This window comes from Gopherus evgoodei, chromosome 1, assembly GCF_007399415.2.
Source record: "Gopherus evgoodei ecotype Sinaloan lineage chromosome 1, rGopEvg1_v1.p, whole genome shotgun sequence".
Taxonomy (NCBI): Eukaryota; Metazoa; Chordata; order Testudines; family Testudinidae; genus Gopherus; species Gopherus evgoodei.
The window spans coordinates 60,905,885-60,929,967 of record NC_044322.1 but is presented as its reverse complement, the minus strand read 5'-3'; the positions used below and the strand labels follow the sequence as shown (position 1 = coordinate 60,929,967).

The 24,083-nt window shown below is 45.2% G+C and overlaps 2 protein-coding genes across 2 annotated transcripts in view; both read right to left on the bottom strand.

Moving 5' to 3' along the window:
• The window catches only part of SUGT1 (SGT1 homolog, MIS12 kinetochore complex assembly cochaperone), a 59,843-nt gene extending 48,250 nt beyond the window's left edge, over positions 1-11,593 (bottom strand). Inside the window, exons 1-4 of the mRNA XM_030565999.1 lie at positions 11,467-11,593; positions 11,327-11,372; positions 2,672-2,762; positions 686-755 (exon numbers count right to left, since the gene is read on the bottom strand). Coding sequence (XP_030421859.1) covers positions 686-755; positions 2,672-2,762; positions 11,327-11,372; positions 11,467-11,498 — 239 coding nt within the window. The 5' untranslated portion in view covers positions 11,499-11,593. The remainder of the gene's footprint in view (positions 1-685; positions 756-2,671; positions 2,763-11,326; positions 11,373-11,466) is intronic.
• Positions 11,594-17,263: 5,670 nt separating this feature from the next.
• The window catches only part of ELF1 (E74 like ETS transcription factor 1), a 60,684-nt gene continuing 53,864 nt past the window's right edge, over positions 17,264-24,083 (bottom strand). The window contains exon 8 of the mRNA XM_030565972.1: positions 17,264-17,980. Within this exon, the coding sequence (XP_030421832.1) occupies positions 17,362-17,980 (619 nt within the window). The 3' untranslated portion in view covers positions 17,264-17,361. The remainder of the gene's footprint in view (positions 17,981-24,083) is intronic.

Genomic DNA, 24,083 nt, shown 5'->3' with positions numbered 1-24,083 from the left:
AACCAAAGTATTTGTTTAGATATTGGGCCATGCCTAGATTATCCTTAACCTCCATTCCATCCTCAGTGTTTAGCGGTCCCACTTCTTTCTTTGTTTTCTTCTTATTTATAAGGCTATAGAACCTTTTACTATTGGTTTTAATTCCCTTTGCAAGGTCCAACTCTACATGGCTTTTGGCCTCTCTCACTTTATCCCTACATGTTCTGACCTCAATAAGGTAGCTTTCCTTGCTAATCCCTCCCATCTTCCACTCCTTGTAGGCTTTCTGCTTTTTCTTAATCACCTCTCTGAAATGCTTGCACATCCAACTTGGTCTACAACTCCTGCCTATGATTTTTTATTCCCTTTCTTGGGATGCAGGCTTCTGATAGTTTCTGCAACTTTGACTTGACTTACAGATCCTTCACAGTCAATCACCAAAATCTTAGATTAAAAGTGGTACCAAGTTTAAAATGCCATTGTCCAACAGCCCTCTTATAAAGATCCAAATGACTAAAGCTATGAATGCTCCCCGGACCCACTCCTCCTTGAGACTGACCCTCACCACATTAATTTATTTAGTCCACCTTCTATAAGGGGGCAATTGAGACCCCAGTGTGATGCAAACTGTAGTAGTGCTACAATGAGTACAATATATTTCGAAAATGGAAACTTGCTGCCTGTAGCTTCTTAAATGGCTACATACCCTTTTCTGAGAAAAGCTGTGGCATTATTGGGATTGAGTTCTAGGGACTTCTTTGCGTCTGCAACAGCATCTGCAGAAAGTCAATTTTCAACATTAGTATCTTAAGAATTGCAGTTACGTATCTTAAACCAAAGATATAAAAGCAAAGTGACAATTCAGTCCTAACTCAACATTTAGCCATAATCTCACACCTTCAGAAGTATGGAATGGAGCCTACAAATAAGCAGTCACATGTTTTTTAATGTAGAGTATATTACTCTTTTCTAGAAACAATAGAAATACAGTAACTTAATTAGCCCTAATGTTGCATTTGACTTGAATCAGGAGACAAAGCTAACATTCTGAATTTTTTAATTTTAACACAAAGTAATTCACATACTTAGGCATTGCCTAAGTGAACAAGTAGTTTGTGGTTAATACTACAGTTAGAGTCCTGAGCTCCATTTTTACATCTTAAATGAAGAGTGTGAAGTATTAGTTTTCTTAAATGTATGCAGAAAGTCATGCTATTGAAGTACAGTAATTATCTTACAATATTTTCACCACTCAAATCTGCTATAGCTACTCATGGGGGAATTCCGCGCCACTGTGCAATGCAGAATTTTGAGAAATTAATGTTGGGCACACAGAATTTCCTCCTACAGAAATGGACGGCAGAGATATTGGCCACCACTAGGGGCCACTGGACCCGCAGAGCCCAGCTCACAAATAGACGACAAGGCCAGGGGGAAGGAAAGGAAACTGGGGGGCTCCCGGCAGTTGCAGTTCCCAGCATGCCCTGAAGGAAGGAGGCAATGGCACTGGTTGTTTCTCCCTCTGGATCCCTGGGCTGTGGAGGTGTGTAGGATCTGTGAGTGTCCAGGCTAGAGGGGGGCCACACAGCTGGCCTCTGGGGGTCAGGGGTGAGTGTCTGGGTCAGGGAGGGGGGCCCATGGCTGGGCTCTAGGGGGGATGGAGTGTGAGGGTCTGGGTTTGGGGGAGGGAGAGGGGGGTAGAGAACCAACTACTGGGTTGCCATAAGGGTTTCTTTAACTCTCTACTCCTAGGGGAAATTGTGTGTGTCTGTATTGTTACAGACATACTTACTTACTGACAGGTAATTACCAAGATAATTGAAACTGGCATGATTATATAGTGTTATTCTGACAATTAAAAGTTGAAGAATTTTAAAATATGTGCAGAATTTAAATTTTTTGGCTCCAATTTTTTAATTTTTTGACGCAGAATTTCCCAGTAGCATACAGCTAGTCTATCCTTCATTCTGCTGCTCTCCTCTCTTAAGTGCGATGGACTGTGACCTTCAGTCAGTCAGATGGTTTGGGTTTAAGCTGGGAATTCCAAGGTCAATTCTATTAAAAATAAAAATAAACCTTAAATTTCTAAGAACCAGGGCTGCGGGGGGGCGGCACGGGGAAAGGGGTGGCAGGCAAGTGGGGCAATTTGCCCCAGGCCCCATGTCCTGCAGGGGTCCCCACGAGAATATAGTATTTTATAGTAGTGCAACTTTTTTTAATGGAAGGGGCACCCAAAATTTCTCTGCCCAGGCCCCCTGAATCCTCTGGGCAGCCCTGTTAAGCACTGGATCAGATACAGAAGGAACCATTTAGAAAGTGAAACTTTTCTTGAAACAGAACATATTTAAAGTGTTATATCACTTTTAATAAAATAAGGAGAAAGTTTAAGGCCTGTCTGAAGCCTAAATCTAGTAACCAAAGTAACTAAGCAATAAATTGAAACAATGGGTTATTCTTTCATTAGTGTATTCAACACATTAAATGGAAAGTTAGGACTGAAAAGCTTCCATGAGAGATCAGAAGTGATCAGATATCAGAAGAGCTATATTAGTGGCAAATGTGGGCTGCTTTGATTAAAAGTAACAAATTTCTAAGACTATCATTATACTTTGCTTGATTTAAGACATTGTTCAATAAGGAATGTCATAATGTGGTCTTAAAGGGATACACAATATAGTTTAAGAGATGTTACCCCAGTAATTCTGTAGAAGAATATGAGCATAAGCTCTTTGACAGTAATATTCTGCATCATCTGGCTTCTGTTCCATGGCCACTGTCAGCTTCTGCAAATCCAAACACAAATTTAATATGACAGTTTATGTAAATCCTTCTAACAATAGAACTCAGTGTGTAGCCCACAGTGAAATCTGTTGCTTGAAAAAAAATCAACCACCACCAATTAGCACAATTTTGCTTTCAGTGAAATTTCACTGGAACTAAATATCCTGAGCTCACGGGAATGCCTGGCCATTCCTCAGTTTTGATTCTCCAAAGCCTTTACCTTAGAGCTAACCGCTAACAAAGTCCAAAATATGATTGACTGACCGTTATATGTTTATTCAAATGACTTTGTGAAAAAGAAAGAGCAAACAAGTTTTGAATAAGTTATAGTATACCCATTTCCATGATGTGTGTGCAGCAAAGACTAATTTATAACTCCTCAAAATGAGCAGCCATAATTGCTCCCCATACTATATATGCACTGGGAAATACGTGCCTCTGATTTACACCTTACCAGGTAGATATGTGGCTAAAGATATGTCTTGTACTGCTTTCTGAAGCTATTAAAACAAAGGATAGTTACTCTCAGTAATTCTACTTCCTGAATTACTTTGGTGGATTCCTACTCTCACATCTCAGCTACTTAGCACATAAATAGGCAGAAGCTTTCAAAGCCCTCAAAGTTCTTCAGTCTTGTGCCACAAAATGGCCAGTATCATAGTAAGACCAATTGCCTGTATCTCAGTGCCCACTAAAACACTCTTTGAAAGTAGGAATCCTGTCAATATGGTATTTTTAGTAGCAATTACACTGGTGCAAGTATTTCCTTCCCACTGGTGCAAAGCACAAACTAGCAAACAGGAGCAGGGAGATAGGGAATGGGAGCAGTACATGGGAGTTTTGCAAGGGAATTCTTCAGGTGAAGGATCACAAGATCCTTGGGGTGAGGTAGTTTTTGTGTTTGCTTGCTTTAAAATTACTGCATGGTCTGTTTCAGGTAGGCTGAGATCTTACTAATGAGGTTCTAGCCTATTTTCCTTTGATCCGTTACCCTTTCTGAGATCTCTTGACAATAGGGCAGGGCTAACCCAGGGACAAGAGGGGTTTAAAAAGCTAACTCGTAAATGATCAGAGGCACTATTGAACATTAATAGGCAGCAGGTTTAAACCAAACATAAGGGTCCCACACTACAGGAAGGATGTGGAAAAATTGGAAAGAGTCCAGCAGTGGACAACAAAAATGATTAGGGGCGGAGCACATGACTTATGAGGAGAGGCTGAGGAAACTGGGATTGTTTAGTCTGCAGAAGAGAAGAATGAGGGGAGATTTGATAGCTGCTTTCAGCTACCTGAAAGGGGGTTCCAAAGAAGATGGATCTAGACTGTTCTCAGTGACAGAACAAGGAGTAATGGTCTCAAGTTGCATTGTGGGTGGTTTAGGTTGGATATTAGGAAAATCTTTTTCACTAGAGGGTGGCGAAGCACTGGAATGGGTTACCTAGGGAAGTGGTGGAATCTCTTTTGTTAGAGGTTTTTAAGGCCAAGCTTGACAAAGCCCTGGCTGGGATGATTTAGTTGGGGATTGATCCTGCTTTTGAGCAGGGGGTTGGACTAAACGACCTCCTGAAGTCCCTTCCAACCCTGATATTCTATGATTCTACGAAATATTTCTTCACACAACACATAGACAACCTGTGGAACTTGTTGCCAGGAGATGTTGTGAAAGCCAAAACTATACCTGGGTTCAAAAAGCAATAGATAGATAGTAGATGAAAGACAGGTCCATCGATGGCTATTACGTACAGTGGTCAGGGACATAACCTCATGATCCTGGTATGCCTGTACCTTTGATTTCTATAAGCAGACAACAAGGAATGGATCACTCAGTAATAGCCCTTTCTGTTCATGCCCTCTAAAGCATCTGACACTTGCCACTGTCAGGACACTGGGCTAGATGGACCATTGGTGTGACCCAGCATGGCCATTCTTATGTTATTACGTGATGCCATATTAAAACCTGTACTTAAGAACTGTTCAGTCAGTGGTCTAGAGAGATTGTACCAAGATCAGATGCAGTGGGAGCCCCCAGGTAAAATGCATCCTGGCTAACAAGAATTCTTCCTGGGCTTCCAAGGAGTACAGCAGCTCTGTCACCCTGGGAAAGAATGAGGTACGCACTACCTTCCAGAACCAAGCTAACTTCTGGCCAGTGTACTTTGATGCAGGCCAACAGCCCCACTGTAATGCTACCCCTCTCCCCTTTGAGGCCAGAGCCACTACTGCACTAGAAATGCACAGTGCTTGCACTCCTCAGCCACTCTGTGCCTGACCTCTGCACTGCATCTCACACATGCACCCATCACCTTGCCCACATGTTCAGGGTCAGCTACCATCCATCCCTTCAGTTTCTATTTTTATCCCCAGAGACCCACTTGAAGTGCAACTACAGAGAGATCACAATTTGAGGCAGACAATTGTTTTCCACTAATGCTTACAGATGGAGATTTAACTCTTGAACAGTGGCTGCATAGGTGAGTAGAGTTACAAACTTGGGTTTTTAAACTGATTACCTGGATTTCTCCTATGTGAAAATAAAGAATGATAGCAGAATAGTACAACAGATGCTATGCACTCCAACAGAAACTACGTTTTTTCTGTATTTGTATTATTGCAGTGCTCGAAGAACACAATTAGGATCAGGACCTCATCATGCTAGGTGCTGACAAACACACAGGAAGACACGGCCCTTGTACAAAACATCTTATAATTGAAGGTTTAGGCCAGGCACACAACTGAAGGAATGAGAGGGTGAAAGAGAACTACAAATGAAGTACTGGAAGTTTCAACGAGAGAGAGCCCAATTGCTCATGTTTCTCCTCTAATAAAAAGCAGAAATCTGATAAACGGAAGGTGGATCAAGGCTCCTCTTGCAGGATTAAAACAGCCAGCAGCCCAACCACGGATCTGATGATGGAATCCAGTACCATGCACAGAAAACACTAGCTCTTTGCTGGTTATGTTGTAGGTTCTGCTATGGATTCCCTGCATTTGAATGAATTCTAAAGAACTATCTATGGTGCCTCAGTAGGGAATAGTACATCCAGAGGACATGCACACAGGGCAGCACGTGGCAGCGAACTCTGGTATACTTCAACAAAGACAGCTAGGAGAAAGAAGGGCAGAGCAAATGGGGGGAGAGATAGCTCAGTGGTTTGAGCATTGGCCTGCTAAACCCAGGGTTGTGAGTTCAAGCCTTGAGGGGGCCATTCAGAGATCTGGAGAAAAAAAATCTGTCTGGGGATTGGTCCCTCTTTGAGCATGGGGTTGGACTAGATGACCTCCTGAGGTCCCTTCCAACTATGACATTCTACGATTCTATGTCACAAAAAAATGGAGAATTTGACCTGCTTACATGAATGCATACCTAATTCAGTATATTCAACATAGGTGTCATGGAAGCATTTATAACAATAAGGGGCATCCTCCTGCCCTTCTTAGATAGAACATAATGAAGGCACACACTGAAAAAACTGCAGCTAGTACAAAACAGATCACCCTGGTGCTTCATTCCCTGTACTCAATGGAGAGCCAACAGAAATTACAATTCAGTGCATCTGTCCTGACTCTCAAAGCCCTCCATGGGAATGGCTCTGGCCTCCTGAAAAATTGCCTCTCCCTCCACATACATGACTTCCCATAGCAGCTACATTCCACCATAATAGTGAAAGTATAGATCAGATGCAGGAGGCTTGTGAGCACTGTAGGTCTTTCACAGAAAGAAAAAAGACGTACACTAAAACTAAACGCAAAATTTATTTAATTGACATGGCTATCTCTTCAATGTATTCCTCACAAATGACCAACTATACACATAAACATAAAGAAATGAACTAATTAAGCCTTTTCTCCAGGAGGGTTGGAACAAAGATAGCTATTTGTTTTCAAATGCTTTACAGCAGGGGTCAGCAACCTCCACCGCATCCCTCGCCCACGCCACTTCCCACCACCCCCTTTGGCCTGGGACAGTGAACCGTGGCCAGTGGGAGCCGCGATTCCTGAGTAGCTCACTTTTTTAAATCTTGGCACTGAAGCACGCACTTGCTTTAATTTAAGTAGTCCACTGCAGATTATTTAAGAGCATGACTTCAAATATGCAGTCTTGATACAACAGTGTAACTTGAAAAGAAATGCAGTGACTTTTAACAAAGACCTGCTTAGGTAAGATAGCCTCTTCTAGTCCTACGTTAATGAAACCTGACCTAAAGCATCTGTGTAATATCAGATCAGATTCTACTGACTATTTCTTTTAAACAAAATGATTCTTAATAATTGAACTCACCTGTAACAAACACTTAAGCTTGGGCTCACACACAGAAAAGGCTGCAGATATTTCTGTGGTTATTTTGTGATATTTCCATATATCATCTTTTAAACCAACGTGGACACCATCTCCAAAATTCAACTTTTCCACTCCATTCTTACTATTAAGATCTTTGCATGGGGCCCAAATCTCTAAACTTGTCCCTATCAATGAAATGATTGCAAGAGCATCATTTATCTTGGCCTACAATTCCAATTACATTTAGCCCCTCCCCAAATCCTTCAGTTGTTTTTCCTTACTTCAACACTACTTGAAAACCTTCGTCCTCGCCCTCAAATTATTGTACAATTTCCTATCAGTAACCGAAGTACTTATTTGTTATCCTCTCTTTTGCTCCCTATACTACTCCTGGAGGAATTCTGCACCAAAAAAATAAAAATTCTGCACACAATATTTTAAAATTCTGCAAATTTTATTTGTCAAAAACAACACTACATAATCATGTCAGTTTCAAGTAGTTTGGTAATTTATTTCAAAATACCTTCAGCAAGTATATCTGTAACAATACAGACACAAAAATTCCCCCAGGACTAGAGAGTTAAAGAAACCCCTATGACAGTCCAGTTCCTTTTTCTCTGCCCCCTCCCTGCCAGAGCCCAGCCGGGGGCCAAGCACACACAACCCCTCTACCCCAGAGCCCACAGGGGCTCCCTAGCCCAGACACCCGCCTCCTCTTCCCCTCCCAGAGCCCAACCAGGCCCCCCCCACCAGCCCTGACACCCATCCCCCCTACTCCTCAGAGATCCAGGGACAGTAACAGCCTGATGCTGGGTCCTGGGTTTGTGTGAAGATTCCCGTGCGCCAACCTCTCCTTCCCCGAGGGCATGCTGGGAACTGCAGCTGCCAGGAACTTTCTAGCTCTTCCCTGCCTCCCCCCAGGGCAGTGTCTTCTATCACAAACTAGGCTGTGCTGGGTCCAGTGGCTCTAGTGGTGGCAAACAGCACTGCAGCCCATTTATGTAGGGGAAAGGAAATTTTGCATTAAAAAACCATTAATTTCTGCAAAATTCTGCATTGTGCAATGGCACAGAATTCCCCCAAGAAATCTATTCCTTTGCTGTCTGATATGGTTCTACCATCTCTTCAAAAATCATTTCTTCCAAGATAACCTAACCCAAGTATCTCCTTTGAAAGAAACATTTATGGAGTAGACTAAGAGGAAACAAAAACTATTAAAGTCATGCACAAAACTTCACTGCTCAGTCACTCTGCATCTATCCTTGCAAAACATGCTTCATCTGTATGTTATTTAAACTGTAATTTACTCAGAGTTGGGATCCTGTTTTTATCATTGCCTGTAATGCACCTAGCACACACAGTTAGCACTTTATAAAAATGTTAATGCTGAAAATAGCTACTTGAGGCAGCCTTCACAATAACAAACAGTCCTATGGAGAGACATTATGGTCTGGTAGTAGAGAGAAAATGAGGTCAAAAAATCTGGGATTCTTATTCCAGCCCTAACACCAACTCAGCCAAGCTGCTGGAGAGTCACTTCAGCACTCTGTGCCTCCATTTCCCCAGTTCTATGACACTTTTCTACCTTGTGTAACCCACACACCTCCTGGGTGTGGTGTTGTGTCCCACCTAGTGGCAATGAGAACACTTAGGCCATGTCTACATCTAAAATTTTGCAGCGCTGGTTGTTACAGCTGTATTAGTACAGCTGTATAGGGCCAGCGCTGCAGAGTGGCCACACTTACAGCAACCAGCGCTGCAAGTGGTGTTAGATGTGGCCACACTGCAGCGCTGTTGGGCGGCTTCAAGGGGGGTTCGGGGAACGCGAGAGCAAACCGGGGAAGGACACCAGCTTCGCCGCGGTTTGCTCTTGCGTTCCCCGAACCACCCTGCAAACCGCAGGGAAGGAGACCTGCTTGCTCGGGGTTCGGGGAACGAGAGAGCAAACCGGGGAAGGAGACCAGCTTTGCCGCGGTTTGCTCTCGCGTTCCCCGAACCACCCTGCAAACCGCAGGGAAGGAGACCTGCTTGCTCGGGGGTTCGGGGAACGAGAGAGCAAACCGGGGAAGGAGACCAGCTTTGCCGCGGTTTGCTCTCGCGTTCCCTGAACCACCCTGCAAACCGCAGGGAAGGAGACCTGCTTGCTCGGGGGTTCGGGGAACGAGAGAGCAAACCGGGAAAGGAGACCAGCTTCGCTGCGGTTTGCTCTCGCGTTCTCCGAACCACCCTGCAAACCACAGGGAAGGAGACCTGCTTGCTCAGGGGTTCGGGGAACGAGAGAGCAAACCGAGAAAGGAGACCAGCTTCGCCGCGGTTTGCTCTCGCGTTCCCGGAACCACCCAGCAAACCTCAGGGAAGGAGACCTGCTTGCTCGGGGTTCGGGGAACGCGAGAGCCAGCTGGGGAAGGAGACCAGTTTGATTACCAGAGGCTTCCTCGGTGATGCTGGGATACCTGCTTATTCCACGGAGGTCAAGAAAAGCGCTGGTAAGTGTCTATACTTGATTACCAGCGCTGGATCACCAGCGCTGGATCCTCTACACCCGAGACAAAACGGGAGTACGGCCAGCGCTGCAAACAGGGAGTTGCAGCGCTGGTGGTGCCCTGCAGATGTGTACACCTCCTAAGTTGCAGCGCTGTAACTCCCTCAGCAGCGCTGCAACTTTCTGATGTAGACAAGCCCTTAGAGAGAGAAAATGAGTCTGCTCTACAGCCCTAGCTAACAGCCAGTTGGCTTTTAGCTCATGCACTAAGCTCCAGAAAGCCCAGGTTTGATCCTGCCCGCTGATGACTGAGGTCTGTCAGCCTTATACTTGCAGAGACTTTGAGACTCAGTTTGTTAGCTGCTGAAGTGCTCAGAGATGCTCTCACAGGAGCTGCAACAAAAGCTAACCTTACGCTAATGTTAACGTGCTTTTAGAAAAACTCCACATAACCTTAACTATTCAGGGCTTGTCTATACTACAGGCTACATTGGTGGGCAGCAACTGATCGAGCGGGGGGTCGATTTATTGCTGAGCGCTCTCCCATCAACTCCAGTATTCCACCAGAACAAGAAGTGTAAGCGGAGTCGACGGGAAAGCATCAGCTGTCGACTTACCACAGTAAATAGACCTACGTATGTTGACTTCAGCTACATCAAGAGTCTCAAACACGCAGGCTGCATGCGGCTCACGGGGCTATTTCCTGCGGCCCGGCAAGTGGCCCGCCCCCACTCCCCCAGCCTACCTCCAGGCCAGGGTGGGCAAACTACAGCCGCAGGATTGCCCCCTTTGAGCACCTCCCTGTGGTTGGGGGGGGGGAGGGAGGAGAGAAGCAAAGGGCTCCATCCATGTGTTGCCCTGGATTCTAGGGCAACACCCTCCCGCAGCTCCCATTGGCCGGGAGTGGAGAACCGTGGCCAACAGGAGCTTCGGAGGAGGTACCTGGTGGGGAGCTGCAGGGACATGGTTCCAGCTACTTCCCAGAGTGGGGCCAGCAGTCTGCCCTGGCCTCGGTGTGTGCCGCTGCCAGCCCAAAGCACTCCTGCACCCCCAACTCCCTGCCCGGAGCCCCCTGCCTGCACCCCAACCCCCTGCTGCACTTCAACTCTGTGCCCTGAGTCCCCATCACACCCCTCATGCACTCTCTGGGGGCAGAGTTGGAGTGGGGACTTCAGGGAAGGGCTTGGAATGGGGGCATGGAAGGGGTGGGAAGACGCAGGGTCTCAAGGAAAGGGTGGAGTGGGGACACGGCCAGGTGCAGCGAGGGGAATGTGTGTCAGTGATGCAGCTCTTGGGCCAATGAACTAACCCTGATGTGGCCCTCGTGGTCATTTGAGCTTGAGATGCCTGAGCTACACTATCCACGTAGCTGCTATTGCATATCTTATCTCAGAGATTCTTAAACTGCGGGTCAGGACCCCTCAGGGGGCTGCAAAGTGTCAACCTCCAACCCCAACCCCACTTTGCCTTCAGCACTTATAATGATGTTAAAGAGCGCTTTTAATTTATAAGGGAGAGGGTGACACTCAGAGGCTTGCTGTGTGAAACGGGTCACCAGTACAAAAGTTTGAGAACCACTGGCTTAAACCAACCCCAGCAAACAAGCCCGAGCTGCACCAGGCGCGCCCACACCTGCAGACACACGTGTCCGGCCCCAGCTGAGGCCCTCCCGCTGAGGACACGGGCTTGGCCCTGCGAACGCCCCGCGGGCGATGCCCAGGACACAGGAGATGCCCAGGCCGCTGCCCCGCCCCGTGGGCCCCTGTCACTCGCTCTCCCGCCCATCTCCGCGCCGGGCCTCTCACCTGCACCGCCGCCCCGGGGTCCTGCTCGATGTCGCTGTCTGGGCACCTGGAGAGAACAACACAGCGGCGCGCGGTTAGAGGGGGCCGCGGCGGCGGCGGCTCCGGCCGGGGCCGCGAAGCAGAGGAAGGGGGACACTCACCGCGGAGGGGCCGGGTCTAGGGCCGCCGCCATGACACCGCTCGCTCGCTCGCTCCGCCACCAGGGCACTGTGCGAGCGGAGCAACACACGCGCCAGCACTCCCGCGGCGCGCGCAGACGCTGATGGGGCCGAGGGGGGGTGGCGTAGCGTGACGTCACCCCCTTCCAGTAACTGCCAGCCCCACGTGAGGAAGGGAAGCTGACGCGATCTGCACCCGTCGCCGCCCGCCGCTCATTGGTTGCTAGCCAGCGAGCGAGGCGAACGCTCCTGAGGTGAGGCTCCTCCCTCGCGCCCCCTAGCGCGGGAGGATTGGGAGCGAGGACGTGCCCAGCCCGCTCCTGCCCCTCCCCGCAGTGGCTGGCATGGCAACGGAACGAGCCTCCGCGGGGCTGGGGGCGCTCGCGGTCCCCATTGGCTCCCCGCCCGGCAGCGGGACCCCAGCCAGCAGCCTGCAGGGCCTCCAGCTCCTGGAACGCGTCCGTCCGCTGCAGTGTCTATCCCCAGCCACAAGGCTGGCGTGGGAGGCGGGCCTGGCACAGACAGGCCGCAGATTTAACCCTGGTGAAAGGAGCACGTGCGTGCACGGGCTGGGCCAGTGTGACAGGACCTAGGGTCCCCTCTCCTCGTTCCAGGGCTCGGCGTGGTTCCCTGCAGCTGGGGTGGGGTCTGCTCCTCCAGACTTGGGCTAGAGATGCTGCCCCCCGGGCGGGGTTCCTCCACTGAAGCGAAGCCAGCTGCTCTTTCGCCTGGTGCGCTGAAGGGTGCGCTCATGTTGCTCTTGCCTATTAATTTAGCAACGAGCAGCTGCAGAAGTGGTTGCTAAATAGCCAGCACCTCCTCTTCAGCAGCAGGCAGGGCCCATAACACATAGGCAAAGTCACACCCCCCGAGCAGTTTGGGTTTCCCCAGGCCGCAGCAACAGAGAGGCCCAGACTGCCATTCAGGGTGCTCCTTTCCTGGCTGTTACTGGAGTTTAGGGCTCTGGTTCCCCTGGCATGTGGGAAGAATAGGGTTGGCACCCAACTGGTTTTTGGCTTCTATGTCCTGGTTACATTTAGGGTTGCCAGGTGCTCAGTTTTCAACTGGAAAATCTGATCAAAAAGGGGAGCTGGGAACCCTAAATGGCACTAGAACCAAAAGTCCAGTTACTGCAGGGCAGGGGAAGGCATGGTGTCATTAACCCATGCCAGCCTCTACTCAGCTAGGACTGCCTCCTACTGCAGGCAGGCAGGCTCCTTGAGACAATCCATTGGGGTAGGGGAGGGGAAAAAGGAGCAACAGGGCTTGGGGGGGTGGGGGAGGAGATGGGAGACCTAGGCGTAAGGGTCCAGTTATCAGCAATTACAAAGGTATTAAACCTCCCAGAAGAATAATGTGGCAGCATCAGTGGTTGTTTGGTTTTCTTTATCACCTCATTGCAGCTTGAATTTGGCATCACTCATTCTGAGTACCAGTGCCATGGACACAACTAAGGAAGCCTACACCAAGATGGTAGCTGGATAAGGGGAGGAGAGAGAGTTCAACAGTTGGCCATAATCAGTCACAGTTCAAGGCCTGCTGTGTGATTATCCTGTCTATCACCACTCCAGGGACAAGAAGGGTTCAGTGTACTGAAGCAGAAGAGTGAGCAGAACAGGGGAACGAGCAGATTGGGGTACTAGGACATATGGGAAGTGGTAGGGTGTGACACAAAAGGGCCATGGGTACCAGCTTGGAAAGGGTTCATTGTTCTATAACAGCACCTGACATAGCATACAGCTTTCACAGTATTTATCTATAATGTTATGTGAGATCTTAAATGAAAGCCAGCACAGGGGGTTGGAAAAGTTGACCTCCTGAGGTCCCTTCCAACCCTGATATTGTATGATTCTATATCACACTGATCCTCAATCGTGTGATGTATATACGGATGATATTTAAGGAGTTGTGTATACATACTGAAAATATATTTGAGAGTCTGCGTCCCAGGCAGGGTTGACAAATAATGAAGAGGACAGATCACTGATTCAGAGCAACCTGGCTCAGTTGGTAAACTGGATGGAAGTAAACAATATGCATTTTAATATGGTTAAATGTATACATCTAGGAACAAAGAAAGTAGGCCAGACTTACAGAATGGGGACTCTATCCTGGGAAGCAGTGATGCTGAAAAAGGAGCTAAGTTATTTTACCTCTGTATTTAGCACTGATGTGATCACTGTTGGAATGCTGTGTCCAGTTCTGGTGCCCACAATTCAAAAAGAATATTGATACATTGGAGAGGGTTCAGAGAAGAGTCACAAGAATGATTAAAGGATTAGAAAACATGCCTTACAGTGAAAAAGCTCAGTCTATGTACCTTAACAAAGAAAAGATTAAGAGGTGATTTGATTAGAAGTATCTACATGGACAACAAATATTTAATAATCAGCTCTTTAGGAGATAAAGGTGTAACACAGGGCTCGGCAACCTCTGGCACCCTGGCGGGCCGGGCCAGTTTGTTACTTGCCGCGTTGGCAGGTTTGGCCGATCGTGACTCCCACTGGCTGCGGTTCGCCATTCCAGGCCAATAAGGGAGGAGGGCAGCTGTGGCCAGCACATCCCTCGGCCCACGCTGCTTCCTGCAGCCCCCATTGGCCTGGAATGGCGAACTGCGGCCAGTGGGAGCCACGACACGGCAGGTAAACAAACTGGTTCGGCCGGCCAGGTTGCTTACCCTGGTGAGCCGCATGCCAGAGGTTGCCGACCCCTGGTATAACACAATGCAATGGCCAAAGTTGTAGCTAGATTAATTTCAACTGGAAATAAACTGGAAATTTTTGAGAGGTTAATTGATCATGAGAACAATTTACCCAGGATTTTGGTGGATTTTCCATCATTAACATTTTTTATAATCAAGATTGGATGCATTTCTAAAAGATCTGCTTGAGGAATTATTTTGGGGAAGTTCTGTGGTCTTTGTTTTACAAGAGATCAGGCTAGATGATCACAACAGTCCCTTCTGGCCTTGGAATCCGTGGAAGTTAGGACTGGCATTGCCCTGAGGAGATTGTTTGGGTAGCTAACAGACTGGGAGTATCAGGAAGCCAACATCTAGTCAAGCAAAAACAAACCTTCCTCTTGCTGGAGGCTGGAGATAATAAGGTGACTCAGTCACAGAAGGGAGTGTTTTTTAAATATCACTTCAGTTTTGTTTGTATTACTAAATATTTATATTGTGGCATACAGGCCCAATCAGCGATCAAAGCCCCTTTTTCAGTGAAATGCCTAGTCCACCTTTACTGTCTAGTTAGAATATAAGGATTTCAGGATGAGGACTATCGTGTGTGCGGTTACAGTGCCTACCAAATTTCTACAGCTACTTCATTATAAAACAAATGAAGTTTATGCTAATACTGTAATTCATAGAGGTTTCAGTTATAATAGCGATGTTTTCCTAAGATTTATTTTAGGTGCAAGTGCTCTTCAACCACATAGATTGATGGGAGCACTATAAGTATTAGAATTATTCTATTGAGTACTAAATCCAATGGGAGGATGGATTTTAATTTTTTGAACCAAACCATTAACAATCCTGAATATTCAGTTCTGACTCCATGAGCTTTTTACATATTTTTCACATTATGCATAATATGATTAGTTGAGTTTTGTTAATTTTAAGTATTTTCCTCCCTGAAAGAACTTGCAGAACTCCCTGTTATGAACTTTTTTGCAAAAATATATAAAACTTCTCAAAATACTTTGGATTTGTAACACATAAGATAATTAAAATTCAAATAGTATACAAATTCTGTTGAACTTTTACTCGGATATAAATTAAAATGGCCAAGGTTTATATCTCCTTAGTAAAGGGGTTTGCTATGGAAACCAACTGAACTTTAAAGAACTGCAAACTAAAATTAAAACTGAATTAAGCTTAGAAAATATTTGTTTAAAGTTCCCAAGAAGAGATATTAGGATAATATGTTTTTAACTTTAAGCGCCCTCTCTCCTCCCCATATACTTTGAGTAATCATCCAGTATTTCTGGGTTCTATTAAGACAATCCAGAATGAAACATGTTGTTGTATCATTGATCCCAGAAGTCCTATGCAATTTGTAGTATCAGTGATGTCCCAGAATTATGCATTTGTGGACCTATAGCAGCTTTCACAGGTGAGGATAAGGGGACAAAGTTTAAACCATCTGTACCCAATGCCACATCAATGGACCTATTTAGCGCACGTTTCTGAGCATAGCTCAGTGGTTTGAGCATCGGCCTGCTAAATCCAGGGTTGTGAGTTCAATCCTTAAGGAGGCCATTTAGGGATGTGGAGCAAAAATCTGTCTGGGGATTGGTCCTGCTTTGAGCAGGGGGTTGAACTAGATGACATCCTGAGTGAGGGTCCATCCAACCCTGATAATCTATTCACCTTAACCTATAGCAGTACTGCACAGGGCCACCCGGGGATGGGGCAAGTGGGGCAATTTGCCCCTGGCTCCCATGAGAATATAGTATTCTATAATATTGCAACTTTTTTTTTTATGGAAGGGGCCCCCGAAATTGCTTTGCCCCAGGCCCCCTGAATCCTCTGGGCAGCCCTGGTACTGCATAGTGCTGTCACATTCTCAGACAAACAGCTTGAGAATCAATTTCTCACCCCGAGTTCTCTTGAACTGATTCCTGAACTGCTCATCTACTGTGTTCCAAATCACAGACCATCACTAATTAATCATATTGCTCTATTTCTCAATACAGTTCAGATTGCCAGAAACACTGTACTCATGTATTGGTAAGAAAACTCTAGAATAAATACATAAAAAAATTTCCACTTGATTTATTTTCATAATAAACCAATTAAAATACAAAAGACAAAGAACCCAGGTTCAGTAGGGTTTTGTCATTTAAAAATTTGTCTTTAAATACAAATTCACTCTGTAATATGAATACATATAACATTAGACCTCTAAACATAATGATCTTATTTGTATCTATCAAAAATTGCTCTATGGAAACAAATTAGCTGAAAAACGTTCTTGTGAAATTAAATGTACATTATTTACAATTGAAAAAGGAACTCATAAAAGTATTAATCTCAGAACACTTGCATAAATTGTATACATTTCACTTTCCCCCCTACAAAATAATCTGAAATAGAAAGCAAGATTGTTTAACTTCATAGCCACAAAATAGTATGAAATAATTGCACCTGTAGCAATGCCACTAGTTTCTGTAATTAAGTATATTTGACGAGTGTATATAAAAATATAGATCTGGCACTGTCCATTATTGGTATATGTAAATGCTTTATGTATTCTCATAATGGGAGTGTACTTTTATTTTGCACACCCAAATGACTGTGCTGGAAGCTTGGTTGCCACTGTCCATTATTCAAAGTAAAATGTGACATAGTTCACTGGTACGCAATAGGTATTTGGTAAACTTGATAAGATTCACACACATGGAATGAAAATTCTGTTCTGGAGAAAGTAATGGTTGTTTCAAAAGTTAAATGACACATCTACAGATTAAACAGAAAATATTATATGGTATTGCAATGTAAATTAGCAAGACTGAAAATGCATAATATGTAAGAAATTTGGAACTTTTGGCAAAAACAAATAAAGAAAAAGTCTTCATAGTATAAAATGCATGTTCCTTCATGCTTGTGTTTTGAAAAATGAGTACTATATAATTTTATGTTTTTATAACATTTAGCAATTAACAGAAAATCAAAACTCATTCTAATACATGACTTCTAACAATTAACTGTAGAAATTAAGTAGCTTTAACATCTGCTTCAGAATCAAATCATATATATATATATATATATATATATATATATATATATATATATACACACACACACACACACACAACTGTAAAGGTCCCATCACATTTATGAAAATAATCATCCACAGGGATTTTTTTTGTTTATTAATATAAATTCGATTCCAACTGTTCACTTTCCTGTTTCACTTGCATGTTAGATGGGAATCCATTTGAATTGGATACCACCATCACAAAAGGCTGCTGCTGGAACCTCTGCTCTGACTGCTCGGCATCATCTTTTGTGTCCTCTTCTACCGCCTCTTTCATCATTTCTTGTATAACAGTCTGTTTAGTTTCTGGTGCTTTGATAACTGAAGTGATCACTGTGCCAGGTGGATGAGCAACCATCTGTGAACTGTTAGGTGAAAAAGTTACCACGGGAGTAGTAGCACTGAAGGATGAAGATGAAGCCATATTGACTGTTCCATTGCAAATGGTCTGCACATTGCTGGTGAGAACCTGTTGAACTTGGGCTGGGCTAAAGACAATAGATGAAGAAGAGGAGACTGGCTTCTGAGACTGCAGCATGACATTTTCTTTAAGTACTGTCATTGGCTGCGAAGTAGGAATGGCTTGGAGAATAAATTTTTGGGATGTTGTTGCTGATGCTGGATCTGTGCTGGCTATCACTGTTGTAAGAGGCACTGTCTGGAGTGTTACAGTATGCAACTGCTGGTTTCCAGGTGAAACAACCACTGGAACTTGGGCTGGGGTCTGTAAAGTCCTATTAAGATTAGAAAACAGGAAAATGTTAGAATGTTCCCTGATCTATTGCTTAATGAGTGTTTTGCAACACAGGCTACTTAAATTACTAATTTGGAGGAGAAAGGCAAGTGGGGGCTCCTGTCCTTCCAGCCACAGAAAACTGGACTTGATTCCAGTTGAAACCCATCAGCACCTACCTTCTCTCCACATACTTGCTTTCCTATAGTAAGTAAAATAAACTTAAATGCATCCAAAATGTGAACTTAACTGATGCTACAGCTGTTGGGGCCAGCAATGTGGGAGCAGCTACCACAACTGTATTCTTTGCCAGTAGAGGGAGTTCTACTCACTTTTTCTCCATTCAGTAGCAAAGAAAGTGAACAAGTATCTACAATGGCCCTTGTTGAACCCTCTCGACTCTATCACTCTGTGTCAGGCTTAGGTGACTGAGTCCAGAAGATTCCCTGGGCAAGGCCTGCTTTGTCTCCAATCTCAGGCCACTGCAGCCAGTGTCCACTCAAACACTTCCACCCCTCCACATATCCTTCTCTTCTTTGAGGGAGGGAAGCAGTGCCAGTGGCTCCTTTCCTATGGACTTGCCTACACACTTCTTTTTTAAACCTTTACAGTTTGTGCAGAAAACCACAAAATGACGTATCTTGGAAGAAACATTCATTAGCTTTCACAAAGTGAAAATACCTACAGTTCATTGCCAGCTAACTCAAAGTAAAAACACTAATGTGATGAGGGATGTGGCACTGCAATTGGAACAACTCGGAGGAAAGGTGCTGGTACATGCCATCAGGAAAAGACTTGAAATCTGATGGAGGGGAAGGCACTGAGGCAGCTGTTACCACCCAAGGAGACTACTCCTGGGGGAATTCTGCACATCTGCGAACACGCAGAATTCCTCTGTCTCACATAATTTTGTATTTTCCTGCATAAAAAACATTTTGCTTAAGAAGTGTTGCAGTTTTTGCTTTTGCCTCTGGTGGGCAAAAGGCAGAATGGCAGCACTTCTTAGGCAAAATGTATTTTATGTGGGAAAATACAAAATTCTATGCCCAGTTCCGCAGAATTCCCCAAGGAGTAGAAGTTCATAGAACCCTGCCTTGCAGAGCCAGGTTAGGAGAGTGGGGCACACAGGGCTGTTGGGAGTGAGTGAGTGAGTGAGTGTGAGTGTGTGTGTGTGTGTGTGAGAGAGAGAGAGAGAGAGAGACAGACTGGGGTTCATAATGGCTAGTGGGGGTGGGCACAGATGGGCATGGGCTCAGGAGCTAGTGGGGTGACAGCGTTGAGCCTGGAGAGGGGATCTGCAGAGACCCACAGGGATGGGGAGTGTAGGGACAGGGGCAGATTTGCCTGACTGAATGAGAGAGGCTTGGGGTCAGTCAGGGTCTGCATGAGGGAGGCGTCCCAACTCCCTAACAATCCCTGCCCCCCAAAAAACCTTCTCTCACCCACACCAACACTCATAGGCTCCTTCCCTCTCCCTCAGCTCGTCCATTGCTTCTGACGTGCAGGAAATACACTTCTGTATTGTAATTAAAATGAATTACACAAAGTCCTGTATTAATATGCCTACTAAGGAATCTATTTGTCAAAAAATAAATTACCAGAATCTTTGTTCTTTTGGGGGTTGTACTGTTATGGGGGTTGTACTGTTAACAGATGTACTTGCTGACTGATAATTTGAAATAAATCATCAAAATAATTGAACTGGCATGATTATACTGTGATATTTTGACCCAAAAATGCAGAACTTTCAGAATTTTCAAATATTGTGTGCAGAATTTTTATTTTTTTAGTGCAGAATTCCCTCAGGGGTAGGAGACCCCACTGGGATGGAAGGTTAAGGCGGCCACTGCAGCTTTGAAGAGCTGCTGCTGATGTTAACATCTGAGCTTCAAAACATCCAATCTGTGGCCATAAATGCAAAGTAATGCATATTGAAAAATATAATCCCAACTATACATATAAAATGATGGGGTCTAAATTAGTTGTTACTACTCAAGAAAGAGATCTTGGACTTATTGTGAATAGTTCTCTGAAAACATCCACTCAATGTGCAGTGGCAGTCAAAAAAGCAAACAAAATGTTGGGAATCATTAAGAAAGGAATAGATAAGACGATAGAAAATATCATATTGCCTCTATATAAATCTGTGGTATGCCCACATCTTGAATACCGCGTGCTCATGTGGTTGCCCCATCTCAAAAAAGATATATTGGAATTGGAAAAGCTTTAGAAAAGAGTAACAAAAATGATCAGGGGTATGGAACGGCTTCCATATGAGGAGAGATTAGTAAGACTTGGACTTTTCAGGTTGGAAAAGAGATGACTAAGGCAAGATATGATTGAGGTCTATAAATCATGACTGATGTGGGGAAAATAAATAAGGAAGTGTTATTTACTCCTTCTCATAACACAAGAACTAAGGGTCACAAATGAAATTAATAGGCAGCAGGTTTAAAACAAAAGGAATTTTTTTTTCACACAACACACAGTCAAACTGTAGAACTCCTTGCCAGAGGATGTTGTGAAGACCTAGAATATAACAGCGTTCAAAAAAGAACTAGATTAAGATAATGGAGAATAGGTCCATCAATGGCTATTAGCCAGGATGTGCAGTGATGGTGTCCCTAGTCTCTGTTTGCCAGGAGGTGGGAATATGAGACAGGGGATGGACCACTTGATGATTACCTGCTCTGTTCATTCCCTTTGGGGCACCTGGCATTGGTCACTGTCAGAAGACAGGATACTGGGCTAGATGGATCTTTGGTCTGACCCAGTATTCCCGTTCTTATGGTCTTATACACCACACCAGCTCTTCTCTGAAGCTACAACTATATTCTCCAGAATTTCAACTTTCATTTAAAATAAAAAAGTAAGTCTAGCTGTTATGGTTGCAAAGAAAAATTCAAAAATGACAATGTTACCACAGAGAGCCTGGAACAGTATCTTTGAGAGAAATGAACTACTCTGTTTATCTCAATGAGATGTTAACTTCAACACACAGCAATGCTAATTTAAATGCTAATGTTGTTAAATTACATTCCTCAAGAAACAAGGAGGGTCACATATCTGCACTGTGAGTAACACCTCATTTTGACACCACAAGTGGGTAGTCCTTGGAAGCAGGGCCGGCTCCAGGCACAAGTATTCCAAGCTCGTGCTTGGGGCGGCAATCTGCAAGGGGCGGCAGTCCCTGTGTTTTCGCCGCCCCAAGCAGCGCGCCGAATTGCCGCAGCGGGCGGCAGGGGCAGTCTGTGTGCCCTTAGGGCAGCAGGCGCGTTTCTGCGGTGGCGGCAATTCGGCAGCAGCTTCTATGTTTAGCTGTCCGTGGCGGCTTCAGCTAAACATAGAAGCTGCCGCCGCGGCGGAAACATGCCTGCTGCCCTAAGGGCACATGGACTGCCCCCCGCTGTCTGGCAGCAATTCGGCATGCTGCTCGGGGCGGCGAAAACTGTACAGCTGGTCCTGCTTGGGAGATACCATGACTGAGCGCAGGGATCAGCAACCTTCGGTATGTGGCCCATCAGGGAAATACACTGGCGGGCTGGGACAGTTTGTTTACCTGCAGCATCTGCAGGTTCAGCCGATTGCAGCTCCCACTGGCCGCAGTTTGCCGTTTCAGGCCAATGGGAGCTGTGGGAAGTGGCGGCCAGCACATTTCTGGAAGGGTGATCAAGTCAGGATGATAAGCAGTAACAGAGTGGGGAGAGGAATGAATGACAGTGAATTGGGGTGTGTATGACTAAGTCACAAAAGGGAGAAAGAACCACACTGCAAAAGTCTCATTGCTTAATGCCCTTCTGGAATGCTCAGAATTACAGTAATGAGGGCACTGTGAGAACCTGAAGAGAAAGATGGAATGTGGGATGCTGGGAGAAAGGAAGCCAACCAAGTAATGAGTGAGATAAGTGTGTGCGCTCATGCACAGTGTGTGTTGTATGGAACTGCATTTGTTGATGTTTACAGTAAAGATGGGCAAGTAGATTTTGTTTAACAAGGCTGATTTAGACACAAGTCTACCAGCCCAGACTAAAAATTTATTTGCCCACCCTTACTGCAAATAGTACTGAAAAGATACCGACATTTTACTCATTCAACAAACCCTACTTCCTAAACTACTCAGCCAAAACCCAGGCAGCTAGAATTTTTCTGGCTGCTCTGTTTTCTGTTATGTTTTGCTCTGTTAATAGTTTTACCATTGCTACTATACTTCTTGTGCTATTGCACAAGTCTGTGAGTGGTGCACTATCAAGAGTCTTTCAGAAGCTACTACTTTTAAAAAACAAGACTATTGAGCAATACTAGCTAAGAGGAAATACTCCTGAAAAAATACAGATTCTGATTATTACTGAGGAAAAGATGAGACATGTTCCATACCTCATTTCAGCCTGCTGGCAGGGAAATGATAAAAATCCATTTATTGGTTCATTGGGTGGGGTTATAATCTAGTGTTGTGCAACATCACAGTCACTGATCTGGAGATGAAGAGTGCTGTTGCAAACACTTGCTGACAGGTGACAGAAACAAGTTTATTCATAGTGATTCATTTGTGAAACTTTTAAAATGCAAAGAAGGGGACAAAAATCCTACAAAGATCTTGAAGCTACAAACCAAGGTAAGCAGTGTTTAACAATATAGTTAGCAAATTAAATAATGCAAGATAAAGAAAAACAGAGAGAGAGGGGAACTGAGGAGAAATCATTCCCTAGCATAAAAATTACTCAACATACAGATGTAGGCACAGATAGTTTAAGAAGGAAAAGATGAAATTTCCCCAGATTTCCTCCACTCATCCAATTGATTGATACAATGTAAATCCAGGAGGGTTAGGGAGGGGGATACACATGACATGCAATTTAGAGCCAACTTCAAATGCCAGAGTTAAGATAGATTCACTGGAGTAAATCCACTTGTACAAGTCATATCTAATGTGAAAATCTTGTTGGCATGCAGTGCATCCCACACCAGTGCCTCTAACAGACTGGCCTAAGACCTCACATCCCTAGTGATCACCAGACGCCTGCACACATAGCCAGACACACTGGAGCTGCTGATCTGCTTAGGTACGCAGGTGATGGTGAGGGAAAGGGGCACTGCATACCCTTATACTGGACCTTAACATCCCCTCCTCCAAAGGAAGGTCAGAAACTTCCCCTTTCTTGTCTAGCACCTTGCCTAAGGTCATGTATTAAGTAAATGGTAGAGCCATAAGGCTTGTCAATGGGGGCTGCGGGAAGCGGCGGCCAGCACATCCCTCGGCCCACGCCGCTTCCCGCAGCCCCAATTGGCCTGGAGCAGTGAACTGCAGCCAGTGGGAGCCGCGATCAGCCGAATGTGTGGACGCGGCAGGTAAACAAACTGGCCCGGCCCACCAGGGCCGCATGCCAAAAGTTGCTGATCCCTGCTATAGTACCTGCTAACATGACCAGCAGAACTGTCCTGGAAAGAAAGGTAACTACATAAATTCAAACTGCTTCTGCACAACAAAGACTCAGGTACCTCCCACTGCCAACAGCTCTGATCTTTCTTGCAGGAGAAATTAAAGCAAACAGCAAAACAGAGTCTGAGACAGTCTTTTCCCACCTGCAGGAAAATCAAGTGAGAGCAGAAAGCTATGATCATAGCACCCTTCCTAATGCATTTATGATTGGGCCAAATGCCATCAAGAAAAACATTTGGTATCACCAGCAAAAAGAATTTATGACCTTTTTGGTGAAAGCCTGCAGAGATCAGATCAGCCCACTGTTGACCAATGCTTTCCCCAATAAGGGATTTTCTCTGCCACCTTTAAACATGGGACATAGGCCAGCGTGTACTCAAAAAACAAACAAAACCCACCTGACAGCCACTCTTTGCAACTAATAATCTGTCACCTACCTTTAATCTCTCTATTTTGAGGAGCATTATATCAGTGGCTATTTGATCACCAATATTTTAGATTCCTCACTAGGTTTCCATTTGGGATAGGTCAGAGACATCACTGATTAAACTGATGGAGGATTTCCTTAGGTCATAGGCACCAACACCCACTGGCAGCCAAGCACCCCACTCCAGCTCACCTCTGCCTCTGCCTTCCCCCAAGCGCACCATCCCCACTTCTCCTCCCA